We start from the raw sequence: 27,371 nt of genomic DNA on the forward strand, positions 1-27,371 counted from the left end.
TTAGCTGACGATTAGTTTGGCTTTAATAAAGGTAAAGGCAGCAGAGAAGCAGTTCTGACGTTGCGGTTGATAATGGAAGCAAGGCTGAAGAAAAATTAAGACACGTTCATTGTCGACCTGGAAAAAGCGTGCGACAATGTCAGATGGTGCAAGATGGTGGAAATTCTGGGAAAACAGGGATAATCTATAGGAAAAGACAGGTAATATACAATATATATATATATATATATATATATATATATATATATATATATGTATATGTATAAAAACCAAACGGGAACAATTAGAGTGGAAACCCAAGAACGAAGTGCACGAATTGAAAAGTGTGTAAGACAGGTTTGCAGTCTGTCACACCAGCTGTTTAATCTGTACATCGAAGAAACAATGACAGATACAAAAAAAAGAGAAATTCAAGAGTGGGATCAGTATTCTGGACGATAAGAAACGAATGATTAGATTCGTTGACAGCGTTGCTGACCTCAATGAAAGTGAGGAAGAATTACAGAGTGTGTTGAATGGAACGAACAATCTAATGAGAACAGCAAATGGATTGAGAGTGAACAGAAAAAGACGGCAGTGATGAGAAGTAGCAGAAATGAGGGTAGCGATAAACTGAACAACAAAATTAGTGATCACGAAGTAGACAAAAGTAAGGAATTCTGTCAGCTGGGAAGCAAAATAACCCATGACAGACAAAGAATGGAGGACGTAAAATCAGATTAGCACTAATAAAAAGGGCATTCCTGGCCAGGAGAAGTCCACTAATATCTACATCTACATCTACATCCATACTCCGCAAGCCACCTGACGGTGTGTGGCGGAGGCTACTTTGAGTACCTCTATCGGTTCTCCCTTCTATTCCAGTCTCGTATTGTTCATGGAAAGAAAGATTGTCGGTACGCCTCTGTGTGGGCTCTAATCTCTCTGATATTATCCTCATGGTTTCTTCGCGAGATTTACGTAGGAGGGAGCAATATACTGCTTGACTCCTCGGTGAAGGTATGTTCTCGACACTTCAACAAAAGTCCGTACCGAGCTACTGAGCGTCTCTCCTACAGAGTCTTCCACTGGAGTTTATCTATCTGCTCCGTAACGCTTTCGTGATTACTAAATAATCCTGTAACGAAGCGCGCTGCTCTCCGTTGGATCTTCTCTATCTCTTCTATCAAACCTATCTGGTACGGATCCCACACTGGTGAGCAATATTCAAGCAGTGAGCGAACAAGTGTACTGTAACCTATTTCCTTTGTTTTCGGATTGCATTTCCATATGATACTTCCAATGAATCTCAGTCTGGCATCTGCTTTACGACGATCAACTTTATATGATCATTCCATTTTAAATCACTCCTAATGCCTACTCCCAGATAATTTATGGAATTAAACTGCCTCCAGTTGCTGTTCTGCTATATTGTAGCAAAATGATGAAGGATCTTTAACTGCCATTCCCTGCACCAGGCATCAATTCGTTGCAGATCCTCCTGCACTTCAGTACAATTTTCCATTGTTACAACCTCTCGATATACTACAGCATCATCCGCAAAAAGCCTCAATGAACTTCCGATGTTATCCACAAGGTCATTTTTGTATATTGTGAATAGCAACGGTCCTACGACGCTCCCCTGCGGCACACCTGACATCATTCTTACTTCGGAAGACTTCTCTCCACTGAGAATGACATGCTGCGTTCTGTTATCTAGGTACTCTTCAATCCAATCACTCAATTGGTCTGATAGTCCATATGGTCTTACTTTGTTCATTAAACGACTGTGGGGAACTGTATCGAATGCCTTGCGGAAGTCGAGAAACACGGCATCTACCTGGCAACCCGTGTCTATGGCCCTCTGAGTCTCGTGGACGAATAGTGCGAGCTGGGTTTCACACGATCGTCTTTTTCGAAACCCATGCTGATTCCTACAGAGTAGATTTCTAGTCTCCAGAAAAGTCATTATACTCGAACATAATACGTGTTCCAAAATTCTACAACTGATCGACGTTAGAGATATTGGTCTATAGTTCTGCACATCCGTTCGACGTCCCTTCTTGAAAACGGGGATGACCTTTGCCCTTTTCCAATCCTTTGGAACGCTACGCTCTTATAGGGACCTACGGTACACCGCTGCAAGAAGGGGGTCAAGTTCCTTCGCGCACTCTGTGTAAAATGGAACTGTTATTCCATCAGGTCCAGCGGCCTTTCCTCTTTTGAGCGATTTTAATTGTTTTTCTATCCCTCTGTCATCTATTTCGATATCTACCATTCTGTCATCTGTGCGACAATATAGAGAAGGAACTACAGTGCAGTCTTCCTCTGTGAAACAGCTGTGGAAAAGACATTTAGCATTTCGGCGTTTAGCCTGTCATCCTCTGTTTCAGTACCATTTTGGTCACAGAGTGTCTGGACATTTTGTTTTGATCCACCTAGCGCTTTGACATAAGAGCAAAATTTCTTAGGATTTTCTGCCAAGTCAGTACATATAATTTTACTTTCGAACTCATTGAATGCCTCTCGTATAGCCCTCTTCACAGTACATTTCGCTTCGCGTAATTTTTGTTTGTCTGCAAGGGTTTGGCTATGTTTGTTTGCTGTGAAGTTACCTTTGCTTCCGCAGCAGTTTTCTAACTCGGTTGTTGTACCACGGTGGCTCTTTTCCATCTCTTCCGATCTTGCTTGGCACATACTCATCTAATGCATATTGTACGATGGTTTTGAACTTTGTCCACTGATCCTCAACACTATCTGTACTTGAGACAAAAATTTTGTGTTGAGCCGTCAAGTACTCTGAAATCTGCTTTTTGTCGCTTTTGTTAAACAGAAAAATTTTTCTACCTTTTTTAATATTTCTATTTACGGTTGAAATCATCGATGCAGCAACCGCTTTATGATCGCTGATTCCCTGTTCTGCGTTAACTGTTTCAAATAGTTCGGATCTGTTTGTCACCAGAAGGTCTAATATGTTATCGCCAAGAGTCGGTTCTCTGTTTAACTGCTCAAGGCAGTTTTCAGATAATGCACTTAAAAAAATTTCACTGGATTCTTTGTCCCTGCCACCCGTTATAAACGTTTGAGTCTCCCAGTCTATATCCGGCAAATTAAAATCTCCACCCGGAACTATAACATGGTCGGAAAATCTTCTGGAAATATTTTTCAAATTTTCCTTCAGGTGCTCTGCCACAACAGCTGCTGAGCCAGGGGGCCTATAGAGACATCCAATTACCCGTTTTGAGCCTGCTTTAACCGTGACCTTCACCCAAATTATTTCACGTTTAGGATCTCCGTCAATTTCCTTTGATACTATTGCACTTTTTGTCGCTATAAACACGCCTCCCCCTTCACTGTCCAGCCTGTCTCTGCGGTATACATTCCAATTTGAGGTCTTAATTTGAAGAAAAAAATTCTTAGAGCGTACGTTTGTAACACAGAATTGTACGTCAATGGTTCAAATGGCTCCGAGCACTATGGGACTCAACTGCTGTGGTCATAAGTCCCCTAGAACTTAGAACTAATTAAACCTAACTAACCTAAGGACATTACACACATCCATGCCCGAGGCAGGATTCGAACCTGCGACCGTAGCGGTCGTGCGGTTCCAGACTGTAGCGCCTTTAACCGCTCGGCCACTCCGGCTGGCGTACGTCAATGAATCATGCAAAATAGAAAAGGAAGAGTTAACCAAGTGTTTGAGGTACGCTGTTGCAGAAGAAAGTTGAAAATTAGGTGGACTGAGAAGATAAGGAATGAGGAGGTTTTCCGCAGAATCGCCGAATAAAGGAAATTATGAAAATACACACCTGATACAAAGGTTCTTCATCTTATCATTGAAACCTTCGAAAAAATTTATCACCGCCTGGATGTGTTTGAAAGTAGGGGATAGTGTTGCACTTTGGTACACTATAAAAACTTCCGACTTTTGAAACGATGGAATTCACTATTCACGTGTCACAATTTTTTTTTGAACTTACAAAAATTAATCCGGAAAACAAAGGTTTTTCCAAATGCGAAAACATGTTCCATACTGTGGTTAATAGTCTATGCGACACATTATTACCCTATTAAGCGCCAATAGTCAGTATGTGAAATCAAATTAAGCAAAGCTATCAACAAAAAATACATTTTGAAGTAGCAACTATCGGAAACTACCTCAAACTTCCATTTTCAAGACAGATAAAATTGTTAGGACATTAAAGAAACTCAGTTAGTTTGCAGCTATCACATGTTATGCGGTAGAAGACTTTCTCCTGTTCCAAAGTAGAAGATGGTGCACGACTAACGATGTACAGTTTACCTGTCCACTGTTATATAGATAGTTCTAGAAGCATATAGCATTTTAGGCATAATAAAATTCTGTAACTGATGAATTAACAATATCCCTTAAATAGTGTTAACGTATTTTACAGTATGTAAATGTGTAGAACCCGAAATATTTTCAAATGCTGCACAAAACGCAACCTCGTGTGTAATAACATCAAAAAATGTAGAAAATGGCGTAAATTGATTATGGTGGTCCTAATGAGCATTCGTTCATGTGATTCTAAAATCAGTCACTGAAAGACCGACCAAAAAGCTACACGTGTTCCAAGGTACTCTGTCCTTTAGGTACAACACTCTCCCCCACTCGACAGTCGATGGACCAACGAGTATATGAATGAGCAGAAACAAGAATCTGGCCTGATACCTGTGTAAACTGTTATTCTATTAATACTTCAAAACTAAATGTTCATATGAACTTTTTTCTTGTTGGGTATGAGGTATCCGCCACCAAAAAATTTTATGTGATACGTTCAAAGTACACCTTCCGTCCAAACAGTTCCGAGATTGATTTTATTCCTGCAGTACAAGAGAAATCAGCACTGTAACTACGGTGGCTGCTTGAATTAACGACTGTAAACAATAGACGTGCATTCCACGAGTCAGTTGTGAGCAGAAATTGTTAAGTAGTGGACGGGCGGCCGTAATTTCTCAAAGTTGTTGTGTCACAATTCGCAAGGGAGCAACATCTCTAAACCATGTGTTGAAGACACATCCAGACGATTTGAAGAAAAGAAAAGTGGCGCAAAGTTTGTCCAGCACACCTGGACTCCCAAAGGAAAACAAGGACTCGTTGACTCCAGCGCGGCTTGACTGAATTGCAAAAAGGTGACAGTTTCTTTCTGAAAAAATCAACACGGGTGACGAGACTTCGTGTTATCGATACGAACCTGCCACAGAACGACACAGTGCAGAAACTCACATGAAGAGTCAGCGCTTTGACAGCGTAACCGACATTCAAGCCAGTGTGATGCGTGAGTTGAACAACATTCCAAAGATGTACTTTTCTGAAAGTTTCACATGGTTACATGAGCGTTCTGTGCGTTATACTCTGATTGGGAGGGGAGGGGTCACCTTTTCTATCTTGATTTGCGAACCCAGCCCCGAAACGTTTTTGACTGCCAGGCTGTTTATACAAGACCTAGGGTTAGACAAGGTGGTCAGAATGTTAAAAGTTGTTACAATATGCAGGAAGGGCTGAGGATTGTAAGTCCCAGATAGTAAAAGTGGCAGCATACCAGCTAAATAAATAAATATAACGTAATATGCCTACTATTTAGGAGTGTCTATAAAGCGTAATTTAAAGTGGAACGACCACATAAATCTAGTTGTTGTGCTGGCAGGAAACAGACTGACGTTTATCTGTAGAATCTTAAGAAAGTTTAATTCTTCAACGAAGGGGTTTCGCCGTTCGAAATTCTCTTCAGCATTACTCCTCAGTCTTAGGGCTGACATTAAAAATACCGAGAACCCACGTTCGAGTAGGGGTCAAGAATCATGTTACACCCTCTATTTGTTGTCTGTAAATCTGTGATGTGCTTTCAGTAAGCAAAGCTTTTATTCTGCGCCTGAACTGTTAGCATAGCATATGTCAGGTACTAAAACGAACAAGGGACAATTTTCATTTCTGCTCTAACACGTATCCACAAGTGTGTTTCGTCCTCTAATGAATCAGCTATCCGATACAATTCAAATTCTGAGTTTTGAAGATTTGTGAATATGTGAACTCGAGGGTTTGACTGATGACAATGCAGTTCTGCCCATGAAATTATTTCCTTCAGTTTAGCCTATTTCATCTTCTTACCAACTAGTATTAAAGCATTAATTCTATGACCAACGAAATAGCTGGATTTTTTGAATGGCTATCCTGTGGAAGCTTGTTACACTTGATATGGAAACTATTTCGAGGGCTCTAACGAAGTGTCAAACATTATACCGCTTAACACAAAACCTACTTAGAGAGTAAAAATTTAAATGATACACTACATTTATAGGTAACGAGTCACATTACTCAATAATTCTCTCTCTCCCAGTCACGGAGAATTTTCTCAAAAATCTCACACGTGATACAGACAGCAAAATATAAATGGTATTGAACTACCAAACACGTTATAATAATTTACTAGAAGAATATATTTCTAGAGAAAAGACCATGGCAGAGATTACTTATGGTATGGTTTTCAGGCTATTTCCTTGCACTAGTCTTAGAAAATGTCAGGTTTGTTCCTCAGATCCATCTCAGAAACATAGCTCAAACACAGCTCAGTCATAAAAATTTACATGAAAAAATTTACAAGATAAGCAGCCTGACGACAATATTTCGTTCCTTTACGTGATCTTGGCTTTAGCCGAAAGAACATAAAAACATTATGATAAAGTGAGCATCACGTTCGGGCCACCGGTAACAGGGAATATGGGAATATATAACCATACCATGACGTCACTTTCTTCTCTGTGAACTACACTTTCGGTTAGTACAATAACTACATTTTAGTGAGCAGCATCTATGTTGTTTGGTTTTACCAGAAAAGGATGATAAAATTCATGACGAAAGGAAGAATAGAGAAAAATTTATAATTCATTGAGAAAATAATAAACAAAATATTTTCTAACATACCTGTAAAATTTTTGTCTTGGATGACTCGTTACCGTGTGGCAGATGGGCGTTAGCGACAACGAGGTATCGCTCTACATCACTAGATGTTACAAGAGCCAGTTTCACTATCAGTCCGCAGTTCACAATGCCCACCAGCGGATCGACATAGTCAGCACTGATGTACTCCACTAACCGAAACAATTTCGGCCTGTAATAGATGGTCAGCCCGTCCATATCCATCGGAGTCCTTGGTTTCATTATGCCGAGATAGCCAAGATCGTTCATGTAATTCAACATATCCATGCTGTCGATCTCCATTTCTTGAAAGCACATAATGTCTGCATTCAGATCGTAGATCTCCTTTGCCAGTTTAGGGCCTCTGAATTCCCACATAACCGACTGAGGATTGAAGCTATGAAGCACTTCTGGATTATTTTCAAGCGTCCGTTGCGAAAGAATATTATAGCTCATTATACTGAACAGAACTTTACCTGAACAAGGATTAGCACGATTCTGGTAACCTGTGAACTCCCAAACACGTTCGAACGTCGTTGCGTTTGCTACAGAATTCGTATTCGTAGCTATGCTGTCTTTCCTACCGGCCGCTGTTTCTGGCTGCTTCACGTGTTTTTCAGAATCTTCCCCATTCTGTTTATTTGTATTTTCAGCCTGCTGAACATCAGTAAGTTTACTTTCATGCAGTTCTTGTCGTGATGTCACTGTTTCCGTTTCATTCTGCAGTGGCTCATTTTCACGTTCTTCACTAACAAACTCGCAATTTGTTTTAGTATTTGCTTCAGTGGAACCCATAACAACATGAATGCTACACGAACTTCACGTATTGATCGCTTTGGCGATCCTTTCGCAAAATAACTAGCACCAGCTGTTCAGTTTTCTGCTAAACCGCTGACTAATCAAAGATGTTTAATGTACGGTATAATTGCAAAGAGCATTTACTACGGAACAGATTATTCGCAATATCTCTGTTACCTCCATCTTGGAGATGATATTCTCGTACTCGAACTCCTAAAAAGACGAAGAAAGTACTTCAGCACTTAAAGATGACAAATCTTTGTCCTTTGATTATAGTTCTGTCTTAAGAAAACTCCGTGTCCTAACGCAACAGTAACAATATCCAATTTTATATTTAATGTTTCAACGAATGTAATCCTTAATAACTATAATTTTGTTAATACCATAAAAGGCGCTGTTTACCCGTCTCATTAAAGCAGCACTTTTGAAATATTGAAGTTTTTCTTCATTAACTGGTGGATAAATCTTACTCTCTGAGGGCAAACGGAAAGTAAAGTTCATGATACAACCAGCTGGCGTTAAACGCTGACAAAAGGTACAAGACGACTGGTACGTAATTCAATCATGTGGTCTCCTAGATGTCTAGCCGTGCTGTTTCTTATTATGAACTATTTCTATATAGCTCAGGTCACACAGCAAGACATTATATCATAAGCACAGGTTATTAAGTATAACAATATACCCTCAAAACAACTAGACAAAATGTCAGTTATTTATAATTTACTACGAAAAAAGTTTTTGTGTCCTATTGAAGACTTTAACTGCATCCTTACAACAGAAATGCGACACTGTGTCGTAACTCATGAATACTACAGATGTAAGCCCCCGCTATTGAAACTTGTTAGGTCGAAAAACAAGTTGTATCTAGTTATTCGATAAAATAAAACAGGGCAATATAAAAGATCCTTTATCATATACGGTATTGATGAGGATATCAAGTACCGTATTCTTAATTTGCGCTGTATCCCAAAGCAATACTTAAGTAGAAATGAGCAGCGGAAGATACCAATAGAACGACCAAGGAAAACATGCCTTGATCGAATTAAAGAAGATCTGAAGATTAGAGGAGAAAACTGGGAGACAATATCAAGACAATATGTGTACTAAGATAGAGCAAAATGGAGGCAAAATATTTATAAAAACCACACCACCTTACTAGAAGGATACGTGTGTGTGTGTGTGTGTGTGTGTGTGTGTGTGTGTGAGTGTGTGTGCGCGCGCGCCAATACTCACAAGAAATTCGAAGTCGATTAACCGTATGTCAACCATATTTGAAGTATGCCATAATTTGTTAGATGCGGTGAGAGCGTGAATTCATCCATGTACGAGCCATGAAGTAGTTACAGTAGAAGTAGCGTGCAGATATGTTTATCTGTTTTTTCGAAGTTATGTTCTTCGATCATTACGCGTAATTCATTAAAAGCATATCCGTAATGCAGATAAAATAAAATAGCATAAATATTCAGATACAGCAGCGCCTCTAGCAAACTCCTCACCGTATACCCAAAGCCGTCTTAGCGCATACACACATCCACAAACTCACGAAAACCTTAGAGATTCACGACTGCTCTACGGTTCTTTACTCCAGACCCAGGACCGTACCACATTAACGTGCCCTATGAGCAATTGGACACACACACACAAACACACACACACATACACACACACACACACAGTTTACTGAGTACGGGACCGCGGACAGACATACACTAAACCCGACACAACACTACCCATCAGCTCAAGTAAATACCGGAAAGCACTCGAGCAATTCAGAGGCCACGATCTGCTCTACACTACCCACTTCGCCACGAAAGTCAACCTCTCCGTGACAATCTCAGTACAGCCAACCTTGTGGTTTCATCCCTGCAAAGCTCATGCAGTATTCTTGGTAATCTCACCTTTGACCACAGAATGACCCCATACGTCCATTAGTGTATAGACATTACTGCTGCTACCTTTTTTTTCTAACACTTACACTCCGCACCATAAACAGTTTATATACACCAGCCAGCGTAGACGAGAATATTGCAAGGAAACGCAAAACAGTCCCAAATCATGGACCTACCACATACTGCCACTTTAAAGACATTCTTCTTTTCTATTTAGAAAACCTCACAAGAATGTGCAACATCTTTTGCACCTCGATATGACCTTAAAAGAAAACTCCTCATCCTAAAATACAACCACCATCCTATGAAACCTCTTCCTACTGGCCAAACGGACTTGCCTCATTTTTCAGCAAATCTTTGAGTCCATTCTCTCCAAACTTATCCAAAAGTACCTTGAAAAACTTCTCCCAGTCCCATCACCCTGTATGTTCCCAACAGTTCCACTTATGCGCAGCTCCTACACTTACTTCACCTCTTACACAAACAATACAACAAACACTTATATTCCCTCTTCCTGTCAACAGACATCAGAAGACTACTACGGTGCAGCTTGTAACATTCTGTCATCCTGCTCAAACACTGTGACTGTGAGCTTCCAAACCGCTACACTTACTTAACTGCATCCATTCTAAGTAACTGCCCATCCTCTGTAACAATAAGGAACACCTCCTCACGCAATTTCCATCCATCTGTAGACTTGTCCGAAGAATTCGTCCTGTGCCACTTCTTTATTTTTTACACAGAGCTGACGTTCCTAAATGATTCCACTCTCACATACCTCCTGTAACATAATGACGGTACCACTGCCGTTATTGTTCATCCCAACCTCCATTATTCTATTTCTCCAACTCCACCAGTGCTACCTCTACATCAGTCTCGTAAAAGCCCTCGAGCTCACTTTTTTAAAAAAGTATTTTACCTCACAGTCCACAACTGTCCAGTTGTTGTTGTTGCGTTCATCTGTCGCAACACTGGTTTGATACACCGCTCCACACTAGGGGACCCGTGCAAGCCTTTTCATCTCAGAGTAGCTACTGCAACCTGCATATATTTGAAATTACTTACTGTATTCGAGCCTTGGTCTCTCTCTCCTCTCCCCCCCCCCCCCAATGATTTAACCCCCTCCCCCGAACTTCCGTGATGACTGGGTGTTGTGTGATGTCCTTAGGTTAGTTAGGTTTAAGTAGTTCTAAGTTCTAGGGGACTGATGACCATAGATGTTAAGTCCCATAGTGCTCAGAGCCATTTGAACCCGAACTTCCGCCATTTTCAAACTGACAATTCACTGATGCCTCGAGATGTGTTCCATCAATGGATCTCTTCTGAAACACTAAAAGCCTTGCACTAACCCTCAGTTAAACGAGAATCTATACCTCCTCCAGTACAATAAAGCCCATAATAGACTAAGACTATGGCTGGCTGAACATAAGGATTAGATATCACGATTATCATACTTCACAGCAAGACCTTACCTACAAATTTTTTGGTAATATTTTCGGGAAGCAGCGATCTTGTAATCTATATAAAATCTGAGAAGAAACAGTCTAGATCGCGATGGTATTTTTTTTTTAATGACCGGTTTCGGCCTGCACTTACGCCATCTTTAGACAACACCATCAGCTGAAGTAGACGCTCGTACAACAGCCAGTTGACCTCAGTCACTGGGAGCACAATTTAAAAACACCTTACCTAGTCCCGTCCTCACCCACACAAATGTTATAAAGATCTTCACTCTTCCCATGTTTGACGACTCCCTCCAAATTCTCGAAGGTAGTGGAATCTGCCTCAACTTTCGTATTCATATACCCTGTCCCCCCTGTATCGCATGCTAGCTGATAAAGTTTACACATCTCCTCAAAAAGTTGGAATAACTTCCACCAGCTCTATTCACCATCCCGATTAGTCCATGCCCGGAAATCCTAATATGGACTTACTTCACGTCCACAATATTTTACCTCTACAAAGCGCACCATTAGGTCCATACCCCCAGATAAGTTGACGATGGAATTATTATCTCGCAGATTAAAATACACCCACATGTTGCGAAGGTTGTTTCGACTACACTGCAGAATTTTCGCTGGGAAGCCATGACATATCCTCCACACAGTCCCGAACTCTCCCCATGCGATTTTCGTATTTTTGGAGCCCTCAAGAAAGATATTCCTGACCGTTGATTTGCCTCGAACGAGGAGTTACATGCCTGTGTACAATCATGGTTCCTTGTGCTACCACAAAAATTATTCCAAGATGGTACTGACCGTCTCGTTTCACAGTGGCATAAATGTGTTAACAGTTATGGTGATTAGTCTTGAAATAATAAACAGTTTACTTTTTTATTTTCCATTTGTTACGTTTTTATTTGACTGCCCTTTATACGAGCGGCGTCCAGTAGGTAACGCACCACTTTTTTCTGAAAGCAGGTTGGTTTTATTTAGGATTCAAATATACCATATTATTCCTCACTCTTTTGGCAACGAAACCCCGTTTTTCAACATAATCTAATTTCAATGCGGTGACCTTACGCCACTTTACTGGGAAGGCCTGTATGACCGCATGTTACCACTATGTGGTCGATTTGGTAGCCAACAACTTGCTGCATCAATAACCTCCCCATCGTCCACGTACTGCTTCCCATGGAGTGCATCCGTCATTGGGACAAACAGATGGTAGTCGGAAGATGCGAGATCCAGGCTGTAGGGTGGAGAAGGAGACACATTCCAATCAAATTCTATGAGATCCTATCGCATGCGCTGACTTGGGTGAGACCTTGCGTTGTCAATTTCCTGAGAGAAGCACAATGCTCTTCAGAGTTGATCGTTGCACCAAGAGGGAAGACATCAAACAGAATAACATCTTCAGTGTCCAAGGGTGCAGTGGAGCTTTGAGGTTTTTCTTCGTAGAAGAGGCGGTTTGCTGTTTTGTTCCCAGTTCCATGTGATGAACCCATGTTTCATCCCCTGTGTTGATGTTCGACAAAATATTGTGACGATCAGCCTCGAAATGCGTAAGCAATTGCGCACAGATAGTCCTTCGTTGCTCGTAATAGTCTTCTGTTAGGTGACTAGGAACCCAGCAGGCAAACACCTTTGATACCTGAAATGGTAGACAAGTGTGTCAGCCCTATCAAGAGAGACGCCCAGATGAGCAGCAAGGCGTTTGACTGTGATTCATCGACCATCTCGAATGAGAGTGCCCACAACTTCGAACATTGCAGGAGTCACAGACAGGTGTGTGCGGCCGGTCGGCACACGGGGAGATGGAACGGGTATGGGCGACCTTGTTGCAGTGATGAGAGACAACACGCCCAATGACTCATTGTGCTTTCGTTCACTGCCAGGTGTCCTTACGCATTCTGCAAACGGCTATGAATATCTGCGATGCTCTGATTTTCCGTCGAAAGAAATTCAATGACAGCTCTCTGCTTGAAACGAACCTCTGTTGCAGACGCCATTTTGAAGACTATATATAGCGCTGCCGCCTATCGGAACTTCATGAAACTACAGGGACTAATGCGAGAATATTCCACGATGATCCATAACAAATTCCGCATTTTTCTCAATCGAAATCGTCCGAGGAAAAAAATGTGTTGAATTACTTATTGAACGTCCCTCGTAGATTAGGAAATGAGATACCAGAGTAGTAGTTTAGTTCTGTTATTTCGGCAGCAAAATAAGTTACGATGTCAGCAATAAACAGGATATAAAATACACACTGGTCGTAGAAAGAAAGGCATTGTTGTTAAAAAAAGTTTTAACGCAGAATATAAATTTATGTGTTAGGAAGTTTTTTATGAAGGTAACAGTATAGACTATAGAGTGTACCCTTGTACGGAAGTGAAACATGCGTCATAATTCAGACAACAAAAGAATAGAAGCATCTGAAATATTATGTTACAGAATAATGTTGAAAATTAGATTGGTAGATCGAATAACTGATGGGGAGATGATCTTGACTACTACCTGGGTCTGTTTGCAACATAAGCCTCACCATCTAGTTCTGTTTTCCCACCATCTTCAGGTGTTCACCCTGGTCCTGTCATAACCTCTTTTTTTCAGCACACTCCTCCACACCTTTCAGCCATCTACCCCTTGCTCTTCCTCTTGGTCGTTTCCTTCACACCTTCATTTCACGTATCTTCTTGTAAATACTCTTCTTTTGCTTTGTTTTTAAATGTCCATATCAACTTATCCTTGATGTTTGTATCCTGCGCTACAAAGATTCCTCTTTCATTATTGTTCTTACCCGTTTATCGTCATTCTATAGCTCCTTGTTACTCCAATCCTACTTCTGAGGAACTTCATTTCACATGCCTGTAATTTACTTACATTTTTTTTCTTGACAATCCATGTTCCAGATGCTTAGGTCAGTATTCAGATGTAGTAGCTTCTGTATATTGGTTCCCTGCTTTTTTTTTTTTGTACGTCTTTGCTCCAAACCAGGCTCCTAACACTTTGCAGGAATGCTTCTGCCTGTCTGTCACGTTCACTGATCTCTTTCTCATTTCTTCCATTTTCCTCTCTCACACTTCCCAAGTTCTGGACATTCTGTCCACCTTCTCCAATTGTTCACTTTCAATCTTTATTGTGGGAGTTGGTCTATCTTTCTTTCTAGTTGTAACAAGAATCTCACATTTGCTTGCATTAAATTTCATTCGATACTGTCTCACACTTTCTTCTCAAGAACACAGCTGTTCTTGAATCTCCTCGTACCTGTTTTCCCCAGATTATCAACCCATCCGTGAACACAATGGCATTTATTTCGTATTTTCCATTTTTTTCTGACATCTTAGTCATTATTTCATCCAAGACCCGAATGAAGAGGAAAGGTGTCAATGTAAGCCCTGTTTCACACCACTTGCTTACCAGTCCATCCTTTCATTTCCCACTTTCACACAGCTCATACTTCCACAGCACATCTGCTCCACTCTGCATAATGTCTCTTTTTCCGCTCCCTTCTTTTCTAGCACTTCTCAGATCTTTGTTTTTTCTACAGATGCTATCAAATGAGTTTTCCATATCGAGAAAGGCCATAAGAAGATCTTCCAAAAATTCATAGTGGTACTGCCTTACTGCAAATCTGAGGTCAACAGTTAACCTGCCAGGTTGAAGCCACGCTGTTCTCTCTCAATTTGGACTTAACCTATGTTCGGATTCTGCTCTTCAGAATCTTTTCACACAACTTGGCACTTGTGGTACCAGTGTGACTCTCTTGTAGTTTCCATAATCATTCCTGGGAGGTACTGCATTGAATTATGGGGAGAAAGAAATTCATGGGACAACGTGACAAAAAGGTGAGAGTAGTTGGCAGATGACATCCTGAGTCATCAAGGAATTATCATTTTGCTTATGTAAAGAAATCTGACGTTCCGCAAGGAAGTTTCATAGGGCCTCTGCTGTTCCAGATCTACATAAATGCAATGGGAGACAATCTGAGCAGCCCTCCTAGATTTTCTGCAGATGATGCTGCCATTTATCGTCTTGTAAAGCCACAGAACATCAAAATCAATTGAAAAATTATTTAGACAAGATATCTGTACGATGCGAAAAGGGGCAGTTGACTCTAATGGAAAGTGTGGAGTCATCCACGAAAGTAGTAAAAGAAATCACTAAATTTCGGTTGAACGATACATCACGAAAATTTATCTAATGGCTGTAAATTCAACTAAATACGCAAGGATTACCATTGCGAATAACTGAAACTGGAACGATCACATGTGGGTAAAGCAAACCAAAAATTGGCAGAACACTTACAAAGTGCAACAGGTCTACTAAAGAGACTGCTTAACCAAGCCTTTCCGACCTCCTCTGGTGTACTGGACTGACGGAGAACATCGAAAATGCTCGGAAGGGCAGTTCGTTTTGTATTATCGCTGAATAGAGGAGAGAGTAACACGGACATGACACGCGTTTTTCGTTCGGCAGGAGTTTCTCATAAAATTTCAATCACTAACTTTCTCCTCTGATTGCAAAAATATTCTGATGGCGCCAACCTATAAAGGGAGAAATGATTATTATCGTTGCAAAATAAGAGAAATCAGAGCTAGCAGGGAAAGATTAAGTGCTCGTTTTTCTCGCGCGCCATTAGACAGTGGAACGGTAGAGAAATAGCTTGAAGGTAGTCCGATGAAACCTCTACCAGGCACTTAACCGTGAATTGCAGAGTGAACATGTAGATGATGTTGTAGATGTAGACGAAGACTGCAAGGGGGGGGGGAGGGGGAATCGTTGGAAATCAAATGTCGAGTACAGTAAAAAGTTCAAACGTCTTAAAAATGAGATCGACAGGAAGTGCAAAATGGCTAAGCAGGGATGGCTAGAGGACAAATGTAAGGATGTAGAAGGATATATCACTAGGGGTAAAATAGATGCCGCCTACAGGAAAATTAAAGAGACCTTTCGAAAAAAGAGAACCACCTGTATGAATATGGTAGTTCTAAGCAAAGAAGGGAAAGTAGAAGGGTGGAAGGAGTATATAGAAAGTCTATACAAGGGCGATGTACTTGAGGGCAGTATTACGGAAATGGAAGAAGACGTAGACGAAGGTGAGATGGGCGGTGTGATACTGTGTGAATTCCACAGAGCACTAAAAGACCTGAGTCGAAACAAGGCCCCGGGAGTAGACAACATTCCATTAGAACTAATGACGGCCTTGGGAGAGCCAGTCCTGACAAAACTCTACCATCTGGTGAACAAGATGTATGAGACACGCGAAGTACCCTCAGACTTCAAGAAGAATATAATAATTTCAATCCCAAAGAAAGCAGGAGTTGACAGGTGTGAAAATTACCGTACTATCAGTTTAATAAGTCACGACTGTAAAATACTAACACGAATTCTTTACAGACGAATGGAAAAACTGGTAGAAGCCGACCTCGGGGAAGATCAGTTTAGAACGTAGAAATATTGGAACACGTGAGGCAATACTGACCCTACGACTTATCTTAGAAGATAGATTAAGGAAAGCAAACCTACGTTTCTAGCATTTGTAGACTAAGAGAAAGCTTTTGACAATTTTGACTGGAATACTCTCTTTCAAATTGTGAAGGTGGCAGGGGTAAAATACAGGGAGCGAAAGGCTGTTTACAATTTGTATGGAAACTAGATGGCAGTTATAAGAGTCGAGGGACATGAAAGGGAAGCAGTGGTTGGGAAGGGAGTGAGACAGGGTTGTAGCCTCTCCGCGATGTTTTGAAATCTGTATGTAGAGCAAGCAGTAAAGGAAACCAAAGAAAAATTTAGAGTAGGAATTAAAATCCAGGGAGAAGAAATAAAAACCGTGAGGTTTGCTCATGACATTGTATTTCTGTCAGAGTCATCAAAGGACTTGGAAGAACAGTTGAACGGAATGGACAGTGTCTTGAAAGGAGGATATAAGATGAACTTCAACAAAAGCAAAATGAGGATAATGGAATGTAGTCGAATTAAATCAGGTGATGCTGACGGAATTAGATTAGGAAATAAGACACTTAAAGTAGTAAAGGAGTTTTGCTATTTATGGTTGAAGTAGAGAGGATATAAAATGTAGACTGGCAATGACAAGGAAAGCGCTTCTGAAAAAGGGAAATTTGTTAGCATCGAGTGTAGATTTAAGTGTCATGACGTCTTTTATAAAAGTATTTGTATGGAGTCTAGCCATCTACAGAAGTGAAACATGGACGATAAACAGTGTAGAAAGGAAGAGAATAGAAGCTTTTGAAATGTGGTACTACAGAGGAATGCTGAAGATTAGATGGGTAGATCACGTAACCAATGAGGAGGTACTGAATAGATTTGTGGTGAAGAAGAATTTTTGGCGCAACTTGACTAGAAGAAGAGGTCAGTTGGTTGGACACATTCTGAGTCATCAAGGGATCACCAATTTAGCATTGCAGGGAAGCGTGGAGGGTAAATATCGTAGAGGGAGGTCAAGAGATGTATACACTGAGTAGTGTCAGAAGGATGTAGGATGGATTAGATTGTTGGAGACGAGACTTCTACAGAACAGAGTAGCATGGAGAGCTGCATCAAACCTTTGTCTGGATTGAAGACCACAACAACAACATGCTAAAAATTCTTAGACCATGAAAATGTCTTATCTGTTAAGGCAGTGCAAAGCAGGTAAACAAGTTCAAATGTTCAGATGTGTGTGACATCTTAAGGGACTTAAGTGCTTAGGTCAACAGTCCCTAAGCTTACACACTAATTAACCTAAATTACCCTAAGGACAAACACACACACCCATGCCCGAGGGAGGACTCGAACCTCCGCCGGGACCAGCCGCACAGTCCATGACTGCAGCGCCTAAGACCGCTCGGCTAATCCCACGCGGCAGGTAAACAAGTCTGATGCATGACTTTAAGATAAAAATATATTGAATTGACGTCATAGAATGTAGACTCCAAAAAAGATGGGGATTTATATATATCTGTACTGATATATTACATAAACTGACATTTACTTTCTATTCTAGACTCCACATTCGTTGACGTCACATTAATGGTTATATATTGTCATGTGTTAGTCTTGTTTACCTGCTTTGGAGTTCCTTAACAGATATGACTTGTTAATGGTTAGTAACTTTTACCATTGAACTCAATAACCTCATAAAAACCGAAATATAGATAGTACAGAACATAAATACAGGAATATACAGTTAAATCGCGGTTTATTCTTTCAGAAAATAAATTGTTGTAAAAAATGATATTTACTGTACGAAAACTATGGCCCGAGCTTACGTGCGGTCCAACCGTCAGCTGTACACGCCCAATCGAGGCTTAGAAGAAAAACAGTCTTTCCGAGTGAAAGGGCAGGACAAAAGAGAAGCGGAACGAACTGTCCGTAGAGTGGCGCTGGCAGCAGACGCCGGAGGAACAACGTCGCATCGCGGTGCTCGAGACTCGCCTGCCCTGTGGTGGGCCATCGCCGCCCGGAGCTTTATAGGGAGGTCGCAATTCAGTCCGGCCGAAACGCCACCGCGTCGCCGGCGTCTGCAGGAATCCGCGAGGCCCCGGACGGTCGGAAGATCAGATCACCGGCACGGCCAGCCGTCCTAATTTAGCGGCCCGAGAAGCGAGTCCGGCTTCTATTAGCTGCCCGAGGGTCTTCCGGCCTGTCCCCAGGTCTCGCTCACAGACGATCCAATATATAGCGACCAGCAGCGGCGCCCCCATCTGGGACCAGGGGGTGCGCTGTCGCTGCTCGGCCGGGTTCTTCGATCGCTCACCGCCCCCCCCCCCAACCCCTCCCTTCCTCCTTTAAGCTCTTCCCGCTGTCTCCTTTGTGCCCAGAAAACAACGAGACGCGGGATTCCCTGCCTTGTAAAACGCGCGCCAGGGCCGGTGACGCTCCCTGGAGATATCGGTGAAACGCTCTCTCTCTCTCTCTTCCCCCTAGGCGAATGTTAGGCATTCTTCTGCACAGATATCTCGTCCCCGAGTTTTCCACAAAATGCAGTATTTGAGTCGCTCCTACAACGTAACGTGGCCGTTCCCCGTCGGAAATCGGCCCACTTTGTCATGCGCGGAGCCGTTATCGTTCGTTCTTGAATGGAGAATTCAGTTCGTAAATAATTTTCCACTGTTTCCATTTGGACCGCACCGGTAAAGCTGAAAACAGAAAACGTACCAGCAACAACGAACTGTCGTTTCTATTGCAGTAGAGAATTACGCTTGTCGACCAAAAACTCACTGTACTTTCACCGTCCTGACTTGCATCTTACCAGCTGACCATCTTCATTCAAACACGTGACCTAATCATGACTTCGAAATAAACAACTTTTCAGTATCAACACTGATCTTATAGCTTTCTCGTTCTTTTATTTTCTGCTCAGCAGACATTCTTACTATGTTGTAATGACACTGTTTATCGCTAACTAACGAACCCCCCAATGCTTCACAGTTGCTATATATGTCAAACCTTGATCGGAAACTGAAGTAGCTTAGAATGAATGGGTAAATCGTTTGGGATGATTAGTATACGGGGTACGGGAGACCTCTCCTGCTGCTGGCTCTGTGAAGCTAGTAGCTTCAGTGATAATATTTCGCTTTCGCATTGTTTTTATCTGAGAAAGGTAGAATTACAAAGTATCAGTCGATTCAGAGTTCGTAGTAGTATTCTAATCATAAGCAGATAAGCCATAACTACAAAACAGCTCGTAGTTATATATAAACGGGTTTGTCTAACGGTTTAAACGCCTTACTGTCGTAACTGAAACTGACTGTGAGAAAGAAAACGAAGCCACGCGTTTTCACAGCAGTGCATAACATACCATTTTCTTTCTCGCAGTCGGATTGAACAGAAAACGTGTACATCATTATTTTAAAAAAAAATGTGAATGTTTGTTTGAATTTTTGTTAATGTATCTTGCAGAAATTTGAAATACGTAGCTCAAAAACTTTTCGAGACTTTTGCTAACAATCTCTCCTGTTATATATTACATAAATGTTTATACATTATAGGTGTATAGTGAAATATATGGTCTATATCCACATAAATGTTTATTACAACACTGAAGAGAAATTGGAAGTTAATCGGTCAAGGAATTGGGGTACGAAGCCGAGAATGTCAATAGGCATTTACAGTGGACAGTTTATGACATTTTTATTACAGATCAAATGTGGTGCTTTTTACTAGATGCTGAAGTAAAAATTTTCACACACGCTCAGATTAGAAAGTTGTTTTGTATCCTACAGATTAGGTAAAGTGACGAAAATCTCAGTTGTGTAAGTTGAATTACTTTACAATACTTGCAGAGATATCTCCATAAGTTGATAGTGTGGATGTTGGTCCTTGGAAGTAAAAGTTGGTGAATGACTAAGATATTAAGACGACATATCGCTGATATCTAACTCACTACACCAGTAGATTAAACATTTCGTAGTATATTACACTTCCTATCTTGATATCGTTTAGGTATATGTACTGGATTAAGCAAACGTCAGAAAACATACGTGCTTATGTTGTCTAAATATCTGACATTATGCACATAAATGAATTTCCTTTCTTACGAAAGCTTACTAAAGGATTTCACACATATTCTTGTGGAATCTTTGGAAAACTAATGCTACATTCGAAACAGTTATTTTGTCTTCCACTTCTTTGGAAGCGATGACTGCAAGAATTCACAGTGCAAAAAAAAGGTATTCATTAAAGAACAGTCATTCTGTGGCTTGGGGACTAGTGCAGCAGGGGATACAACCCGTCGGCTTTGAACAATGACGTCACAAGTCGCCAGAGAGCATGTATTAGAGAGATGAAAGAGCTGAGGAGAATGTTGAGAAACAAAGGAATGCGAGAGAGATAAACATTGATCTTGTCAAAAGCATAAGTGTTTTTTGACTTTTTTAAAAAAAAATCTCACGAGATAGAATAAACTGATCCTACTTTATTAAGCAATATCTTGTCAGAAGCCGAGAAGCGATTGTTCTTAATGTTCTAGCTCCCTTCAGTACGTAATAAGTGCTTTTTGACTTAAAAAAAATCTCACGAGATAGAATAAACTGATCCTACTTTATTAAGCAGCTCCCTTCAGTACCTAATAAGTGTTTTTTGGCTTTTTTAAAAAAAATCTCACGAGATAGAATAAACTGATCCTACTTTATTAAGCAATATCTTGTCAAAAGCCGAGAAGCGATTCTTCTTAGTGTTCTAGCTCCCTTCAGTACGTAATAAGAGTTTTTTTGGCTTTTTAAAAAAAAAATCTCACGAGATAGAATAAACTGATCCTACTTCATTAAGCAATCGGTAAAGAAACGATTTTTTGACTTAAAAAAAAAATCTCACGAGATAGAATAAACTGATCCTACTTTATTAAGCAGCTCCCTTCAGTACCTAATAAGTGTTTTTTTGGCTTTTTTAAAAAAAAATCTCACGAGATAGAATAAACTGATCCTACTTTATTAAGCAATATCTTGTCAAAAGCCGAGAAGCGATTCTTCTTAGTGTTCTAGCTCCCTTCAGTACGTAATAAGAGTTTTTTGGCTTAAAAAAAAAAAAAATCTCACGACATAGAATAAACTGATCCTACTTCATTAAGCAATCAGTAAAATGATGCACCCAATATCAAGCGATCGCTTTTAGATTTACATTCAATTATTTTAATGATAGTGCTTATTAGAACACAGAACTGCTTTATTATCTATGCCTCGAAGTGAAGACATTACGATCTATGACTAAGGAATGACGTCATTGTTCAAAGCCGACGGGTTGTATCCTCTGCTGCACTAGACCCGTGGCTTGTTAGCAGAACTGTCAATGCCTTTCAACTTGACCAGATGTAAAAACGGTAACAACTACTTTATTATCAGGAATTTCGGAGAAACTAGGTTAACTGCACTACTACATGTGTGAGAGTAATACTACAGTTCTTTGAAATGACAAAAACAGTGCTTGATTTCAGCTATAAATGAGATAAACGGTAACTGTCAGCTCCACACACTTTTGTTTCAAGCGTTAACACGGCAGAGATGGGACATTGGCAGTCTGTGTTATGTATGGTCTATGCCCATACATTAGCGACAGTTTATAGGTCTACAGCGATTGTTTTAATCTCTGCTTATAGTATAATATGATGTATATTTGTTAATACCATGGAGGAAAAAAATAAGAGGAATTGTCATGACGTCAAAAACTTGAAACCAATGGGCGGCCATCTTAGTTGCCCCAAAACGTTACCTTCAAGTGTTTGTATTCTGTCCAGAACACGAACCACGGAATATCCTGAGTTCACGCACAGTCTGGCAAAACTTCCGAACAGAAATAGAACAATTATGAACGCATTCATCAGGTCCTTTGTTGGAAAGTGTTCTGTCATGTTTATGATATATGGATTTCGCAGAAGAAAGCAAATGAATATTGAATGAATAAAATGATATCTGCCTGCGGTATATTCTTCTTTTGTTGAAATATTGGAAAGCAGGTGATTCTTCTGTTGTTCTATACAGATTGCTTTCTTAATCACATATTTTTGGGTTTCAAATGTTTGGAATGTTTAATCTCGTAAAACTTGTCTGTTTTCATATAATTTATTGTAAGTCCTTAGATGTTGTTTCTGCTTATTCATGGTTTGTATCTCAGTTGCACCCTTCTCGTTGTTTATCTGTAAATCAAAACTGTCGGTTCTAAATTTGTCACACACTGAACACGTGCCGGTTCTGCAGTACGCACAGCTTATGTTGTAGTTAGTCACAAATATTAGTTGATATTTTTCATATGAAACAGGATTTGGAGTATTTTTCTCTGAATATAACACATTAAGTTTCGAATAATATGTGCTCCTATTAAATATAATAGTTTGCTATCATGAATGCTACAATGTTATTTGCGGCTTCTCAGTGACTGTACATGTTGATGCACTTTAGATACGATATCTCCTTTAAGTCTGTTAAACATAGAAGGAGAAGAAAAAGTTGTACGTAGGAAACGGATCCTGATCCTTCTTCTTCAGCATCGAGTGAACCTTGACCGTTTTTCTCAAAACTTTCGCACAGATTTTGGAGCACTTTATTGTTTTCACAAAAAAACAAGCTTTGTTACACTATAGTACTTCCATTCCTCTATAAGATGGCATAATGAGCTAAATGTTACATTTTGGTGGACCTCAATCGTTACTCCAGTATATTACGAGTATTGTGCATGCTAATGGTTATGACTGTATCTGACAAGTACATTGTATCAAATTTGATCTCCAGTATAGTGGATAAATGAATAAGTATAAGCAGCATCCCAGAATTATAATTTGTTGATGACAAAGGCTGGTGAACGTTTATTCACCGTACTCTGAAAATCTCCAGAGTAAAAACTGACAGACTGGTCCTGGCAAGAAACATTCTGAAAAATGAATCAAATAAGCTACTGTTAAAAGAAATATAATAAGTTAGTGTTGAAAACCAAGTGTTAGACTACATGCTACTAATTAAATATTTATTAAAATGTGAAAATCCGGTTGAAGCATGTACTTGTTCCAAAGGTTAGTCTACTATTACCAAAATTTTATTTACATATTTATTAAAGAAAAATAACCATTTTACAGAGTCTAAACTATTGAGACCATTCCTTTATTCACAATAGTCTCTTTTGCACCAACTACTGTAATATAGGAGGCATTGTTATAAAAGCTCATTAATACCATCAGAAGTGATAACTTCAACTGCAGTTGAGGTCCATCTCCTTATGGGTCTTGTTCCGTCCATCACCACCAGCCTCCATCACGGTGCTTACGGCCTGAAGATGGTCTGAATTATAGACCGAAACTGGCTGCCATCTATAATAAACATAGGTTGCGATGGAGACTGTTATATTGAATTTTAATGTTTTACATCGATCGCTGTTAAACCTCCAGGGAAAGAATGGTTTCTAAAATTTTAGTAATTTAATACCCTTAATGTAATAAGTATTTATATGAAGTTTGATAAATATCTGGCCAATGCTTCATGGTGTAACATTTTCCATTTTTGTCAGTGCAGCAGAAACTGCTTTTAAAAGGAAGTGTGCGTCTCATGCCCTTGCTAACGCATTTGGCTTCAGCTGAAGGTCGCCAGCCCTTGTGAGGTCGGTACAATGAACCCGCGTATCGCGCTATCTCGCGTGACGCAGAGCGCGAAATCTGCTGTGGAAAGTTTCCTACCCCCCCCCCCCCCCCACCCCGCCACCCCAACCACTCACCCAGTCGCGGCACCCACAGCAGTAGCAACCAAAAGCTGAGGCCATCGATCGCTACCTTAAGCAAACAGCCTCGCTCGTCTTCTTTCTCTTTCCGTCTAACAGCTTTTGGCCCCTTTGAAGTCACGTCTCGAGCACTGGCTTCATTCTCAATGGAGCGGCAAACTGTGGATTTTTCCGAGCTGGACGTAAATACTGCTATGAATCTCAGTGCAGGTCACGTTTTCCTCCAGGAAAATCGATGTATTTATGTGCCAAGAGAGATAACGTTAGTTGCTGTTTTAATTTGTTAAAGGATTAAAGTTCGTTGTTCGTCATATAAGTGCGAGGAGTTGCCAGTAGCAAAGCGCAACTATGGTATACAGTCGATCGCGTGTCCTGAGCGAGAAACAGCAGCGGAAGCGAAAAAGAAATGGGGGAAAAGGGAGTGTGAAGTAGGTGGTGAGGGGGGCAAGAAGATGAAAGGAAAAGATCTCGAAGAGGCGTTAAATGAAGTTAATGTGATAGATGCAGAAAATGAGGCACCTTATGATGTGAAAATATTACATGACTCGGAGGAGGTAACTGCTGTAGCTAGCAGCAGTGGACACAGTCTCTAATTACAGCAGACACCAGACAAGAACACCCAGAAGCTGTAGCTAGTACGAGTGCAGAGATTCAGTTGATGCCAGCTAGTGACGAAGATCAGAAGCCGTAGCTAATCCCTTATAAGAGCAGCTGGACAAAAAGCTCATGAAAACTTGACAAAACAGGCCAAGAGAATGAAACTCGTTTCGGATTCAATGCAAGGTGTTGCAGAAATCAGTGATAGCATAATTATACCAATTCCTGATGTCAACAGAGCAAAAGCAGATCTCCACAATAATACTGGAGCGTTTCTTTAAAGGAATGAACAGGATTTGCACAAGATTGGAAATATCGGATAATCAATAAATTGTATTGTAGGCATGCGTTGTTAAACTGATTTCAGTAATTAGGGACGGATGTCGTGGCAAACACTTTCAATGGGTTCTTGGCTCAAAAGGACTGGAAATGTGCTAACGTTTAATGTTGCTAAGTAGGAAAGTAATTCATTAAAGTTTTAATGTTAATATTTTTATTGTCATATACATACTGTGTAGTAGCTTTGAAACTTCATTATTTAAATGAGTGTGACTGTACATAAACTGCAGAATGACTGAGAAGTTGAAACTTCTACGTTATTTAATTGTGAAACAGCTGAGTAAAACTGAACGTACCGAGCCTACTTTCTCTTTACTTATTCTTATCATGTCAACACTGACCCACAATATTCCAGAACAACGGAATCTGACTGCTCAAAAAAAAATTACAACCTGACTTCAAATAATTAATTCAAAAGAATGGTCCTGACTAAAAAAGAATTTTAACAATAACCTGTACATTTCATTAAGTACTTACCTCACAAAAATCTTCATTAGACGAACTATTGCAATACAGCGAGCGGCAATACTGCCAGCTAAATATAAGATTCTGGCTACTGAAGGCACTAACTTCTAATAGGGATATGGTTAGCAAAGGAAAGATTTTGTTCCGGAGCAAGGATGTATTTACCTTAATAATGTGGCAACCAGTTCGAAAATCATATAATATATAAGCGTCCGTGACATCCAATTCCAGAAGATTATATAATCATTGACAAAATACATTTCCATGACGGACACACGTCCAACTCGTCCGCTCGAGCTAACACTTCAAACCACTAACCTCCTTCACCTCTGGCTATTCTCTCCACACATCCATCACTGCTGGCTGTTCACCTCCAAGTGCCCAACAGTACTTCCATCACTGCTGGCGACTAACTTCCAACTGCCCAACACTACTAGCGATTACCTTCCAACAACGTGTGTGACCAGCCACAAAGTCTCTTACAAAGAAAGCGCTGTCAGAGGTGCAATGCAAAGCGCTACACAGCGCTGCCAACACAGGAGCAGCCCACTTACAGCTTCTGTTAACAACTTAACTGCTTGTTAAATAAGTTAGCAAATGTACTTTTTGAGGTCCAAATTTGACATGTCCAAACAAAAATTCTTTCTACTAGACGAAGTGCCAGAGAGACATTTATCTTTTTTAGAACTGCTACCAAGACAGGCGGCTTGGGGTCAGGCGAAGGATTTGTTTGCTATTTGTATAAGAAGGTGTGCATATCAAAAAGGTGCTTTTGTTAGAAAAAGACATCATGTATAACTTGATACTCCACGATAGTTTTCCTTGCAATATCCTGTGCTGTTTGCAGTTTTTTATTTTATGTTTGTTTTTCATTGCTCCTCAAAACCACTAGAGAAGTATGGTCTCATTTTCGTTGAGGGGAGAAATCCAACCTACACCTCCAAGTGTTTGGGAGTGGGATCTCTTGAGGAGGCCAATGGGGGTGAGACCGAATCTCTGCCGGCCGGAGTGGCCGAGCGGTTCGAGGCGCTACAGACTGGAACCGTGACCGCTACGGTCACAGGTTCGAATCCTGCCTCGGGCATGGATGTATGTGATGTCCTTAGGTTAGTTAGGTTTAAGTAGTTCTAAGTTCTAGGGTACTGATGACCTCAGAAGTTAAGTCCGAGAGTGCTCAGAGCCATTTGAACCATTTTTTTTAACCGAATCTCTCCTGGAATGAGGAGGCAACCACTACCAAGTGCCAACAGTATCCTTGGAGTGCGGATGAGCGGATAGAAGCACGGTACCCCATTGCCCTTGGGTTGGGAAACTATCGTTGCAGGCGGATGAGTCACCAACCCCAACGGCATAGAGAAGTGGAAACCAACGGGAATCTAACAGATTAAAGCCCATTCGGCTATCTAATGCGCATAAACCGTGGCAGTATCCTTACTGATTATGGATTTCTGGAGCCTAACGTCCGACAGTTGAATGGGCGAGGCTTCTCATGTCGTCATTCCGCTAGAAAGAGATTCTTCTACAGGGTACAGGAGTTATAACAAAATGCAAAGCAAAACTTGTTGGACAGTTAATCAGACATGATATTCGGCTACAAAACATTTTCGGAGGCGAGATCATAGCGAAGAAACCGAGTTGACGACCGAGAGCATCCTATTTAAAAAACAAAATATGATCAGGAAGATGGGATGTTCTTCGTACATCGAGATGAAAAGGACTGCTGAA

The 27,371-nt window shown here is 40.6% G+C and overlaps 1 protein-coding gene across 1 annotated transcript in view; it reads right to left on the bottom strand.

Moving 5' to 3' along the window:
• Positions 1 to 7,711, bottom strand: part of LOC126126130 (protein angel homolog 2-like) — a 53,623-nt gene extending 45,912 nt beyond the window's left edge. The window contains exons 1-3 of the mRNA XM_049915139.1: positions 6,923 to 7,711; positions 1,616 to 1,640; positions 1,158 to 1,171 (exon numbers count right to left, since the gene is read on the bottom strand). Coding sequence (XP_049771096.1) covers positions 1,158 to 1,171; positions 1,616 to 1,640; positions 6,923 to 7,711 — 828 coding nt within the window. The remainder of the gene's footprint in view (positions 1 to 1,157; positions 1,172 to 1,615; positions 1,641 to 6,922) is intronic.
• Positions 7,712 to 27,371: the final 19,660 nt, after the last annotated feature.

Source organism: Schistocerca cancellata, chromosome 1 (assembly GCF_023864275.1).
Source record: "Schistocerca cancellata isolate TAMUIC-IGC-003103 chromosome 1, iqSchCanc2.1, whole genome shotgun sequence".
Lineage (NCBI taxonomy): Eukaryota > Metazoa > Arthropoda > Insecta > Orthoptera > Acrididae > Schistocerca > Schistocerca cancellata.